The sequence below is a fragment of the Adiantum capillus-veneris genome, chromosome 4 (assembly GCF_014529385.1).
Source record: "Adiantum capillus-veneris isolate H3 chromosome 4, ASM1452938v2, whole genome shotgun sequence".
Lineage (NCBI taxonomy): Eukaryota > Viridiplantae > Streptophyta > Polypodiopsida > Polypodiales > Pteridaceae > Adiantum > Adiantum capillus-veneris.
In genome coordinates, this window is record NC_140934.1 from 20,094,612 (window position 1) to 20,096,572 (window position 1,961).

General features: G+C 45.1%; 1 protein-coding gene across 1 annotated transcript; it reads left to right on the forward strand.

The window, feature by feature from the left end:
* The first annotated feature begins 322 nt into the window (after positions 1 to 322).
* Positions 323 to 1,738, forward strand: LOC147458830 (uncharacterized). Its single transcript, XM_086511510.1, has one exon. The coding sequence runs from the start codon at positions 323 to 325 to the stop codon at positions 1,736 to 1,738; it is 1,416 nt and encodes a 471-aa protein (XP_086367636.1).
* The last annotated feature ends 223 nt before the right edge of the window (positions 1,739 to 1,961 follow it).

Below are 1,961 nucleotides of genomic sequence, written 5' to 3' on the forward strand. Positions count from 1 at the left end.
GACGAAGGGGAAAAAAGGGAAAACAAGGATTTCAGAGGCGAACACCTACGGCCAATCTCTGGAGCGGCAACACCGACTGGTCCGTTTCACAGACTTCCACCCAGGGCATCATCGGGAGGCTTTCTTTTACAACATGCTGCTAAAGAGGATCACCTTCAGAAACGAATCCTAGCTGCTCTCACCGGAGAACACGTCCAGGTCATACTATCTTGAGTGCAAACTTAGAAATTTGATACTGACAGATGAGGACCTTGAGATGTACATCACATAGTATACACAACGAAATATGCTCACGACAGATCAAACACACCAATTTTAGAATATGATACTACAGAAGACATCCTCAATAAAGGCTACCTCATTTCAATCTCCAGATGTGCAAACAGACTACGAGCAACAGGACATGACTTCTCGTATCTCTGCCCTTCTAAACGAGCTTCAGAACGTCCAGAACGCGTCACTGACATCTGAACAAGCAGAGATCTACAAGAAGCTCACAGCAGCAAAGGGCGGTCTGCATGTGATCACAGGCACTCCTGGCAGTGGCAAAAGCTTCCTCATAAGATATATCACAAGCCAACTCATAATGCAAGGGAAAATTGTCACACTCGCTGCTTCGACTGGTGCAGCGACCACGAGGTTAAGCAACATCGCAACAACTGTCCATTACCAATTCAAGATACCGTTGCGCGCACAGCAGTATCCCCTATCAATCTCCGAAACTGATGACAGATACGTCAGTATCAAAGAAGCAGACACGATTATCATAGACGAGATTTCTATGTTGACAAAGCAAACTTTTGATCTCATAGTACGACAAATTGTGAATGTCACGAACAGCACACTGCTAGACCCATTCAAAGATAAAAAGCCCTTCTTGTTCGGTGATTTGGCACAGTTGCCTCCGGTATGCAGGCATCAAAGTGATCATTGCTACTCATGCCACATCACAAGCTCCACTTATTGGTCCACTGCTACCACGTACATTATGTCTTGCTCAGTGCGCCATGCAAAAGCTATCTCTTTCATAGAGCTCCTCAATACAATAAGAGTCAGGCTCCCCACAAAGAAAGAGATCCACGATGCGCTCGGTGATCGCATCATAACGCAGGATCAACTAGAGCAACACATGGATAGGAATATGACAATCATTTGCACACACAAGAGTGACGCTCGATATTATAATAACCTTCTCTTCGAACGCTTCCATCGGCATATTCACATCATCCAAATCGGCCTCAAGACAAACGCACACAACGTCCCTGAGCTCCAAGCATGGCTTGAAGATCCCGACTTCCACGCAATTGACAGAATAGCAGAAGGAGCAAAGGCGCTGATAACAGAGAACATAGACTTAACAATTGGAGCAGCCAATGGATCACTATGTCGCGTAGACGAAATCCTCCAAGATGAAGAAGGAGGCGTCAAAGCAATCAAAGTCACACTCGACACATCCAAACAGGAACTTACGCTTCGACGGTCCAGGCATAGCAAACGAACATTTAATGGGCACTGGTACCATAAATCCACATTCCCACTAGCTCTCACCTACGCTATGACTAGACACAAGTCCCAAGGCGCAACAATCAACTCCAACGTCTTGCTCATTGTAAAAGAAGTTTTCGCCCCTGGCCTTCTATACGTGATGCTATCATGCGTCACTGAGCGAACCCGGCTACATTTACTAGAGCTACCTACGCCAGAGATGTTCACACCATCTAGATTTTTGAAGTTCTAGCCGGGAATGTTTCCTACGTCCTCTTCAGTATCAATTCTTGTTTCTATTAAACATATGAAATCGCCTTGTAACTGCCTTCTATATAAATCAGGAAGTTTTGTTTGACTGCTTGTCTTCTCTTCTGTGGACTTCTCATGTTCAATATGTTGCACTGTCGAGACACCTTCCCTATCATCCCTGCTCACTCTGATCCACCTTCTGTAAATTTATTGCTCTTCCCTTT

What these genes read in the sequence shown, in the direction of transcription:
- LOC147458830 (XM_086511510.1), top strand. Translation starts at nt 323, where the DNA reads ATGATACTACAGAAGACATCCTCAATAAAGGCTACCTCATTTCAATCT.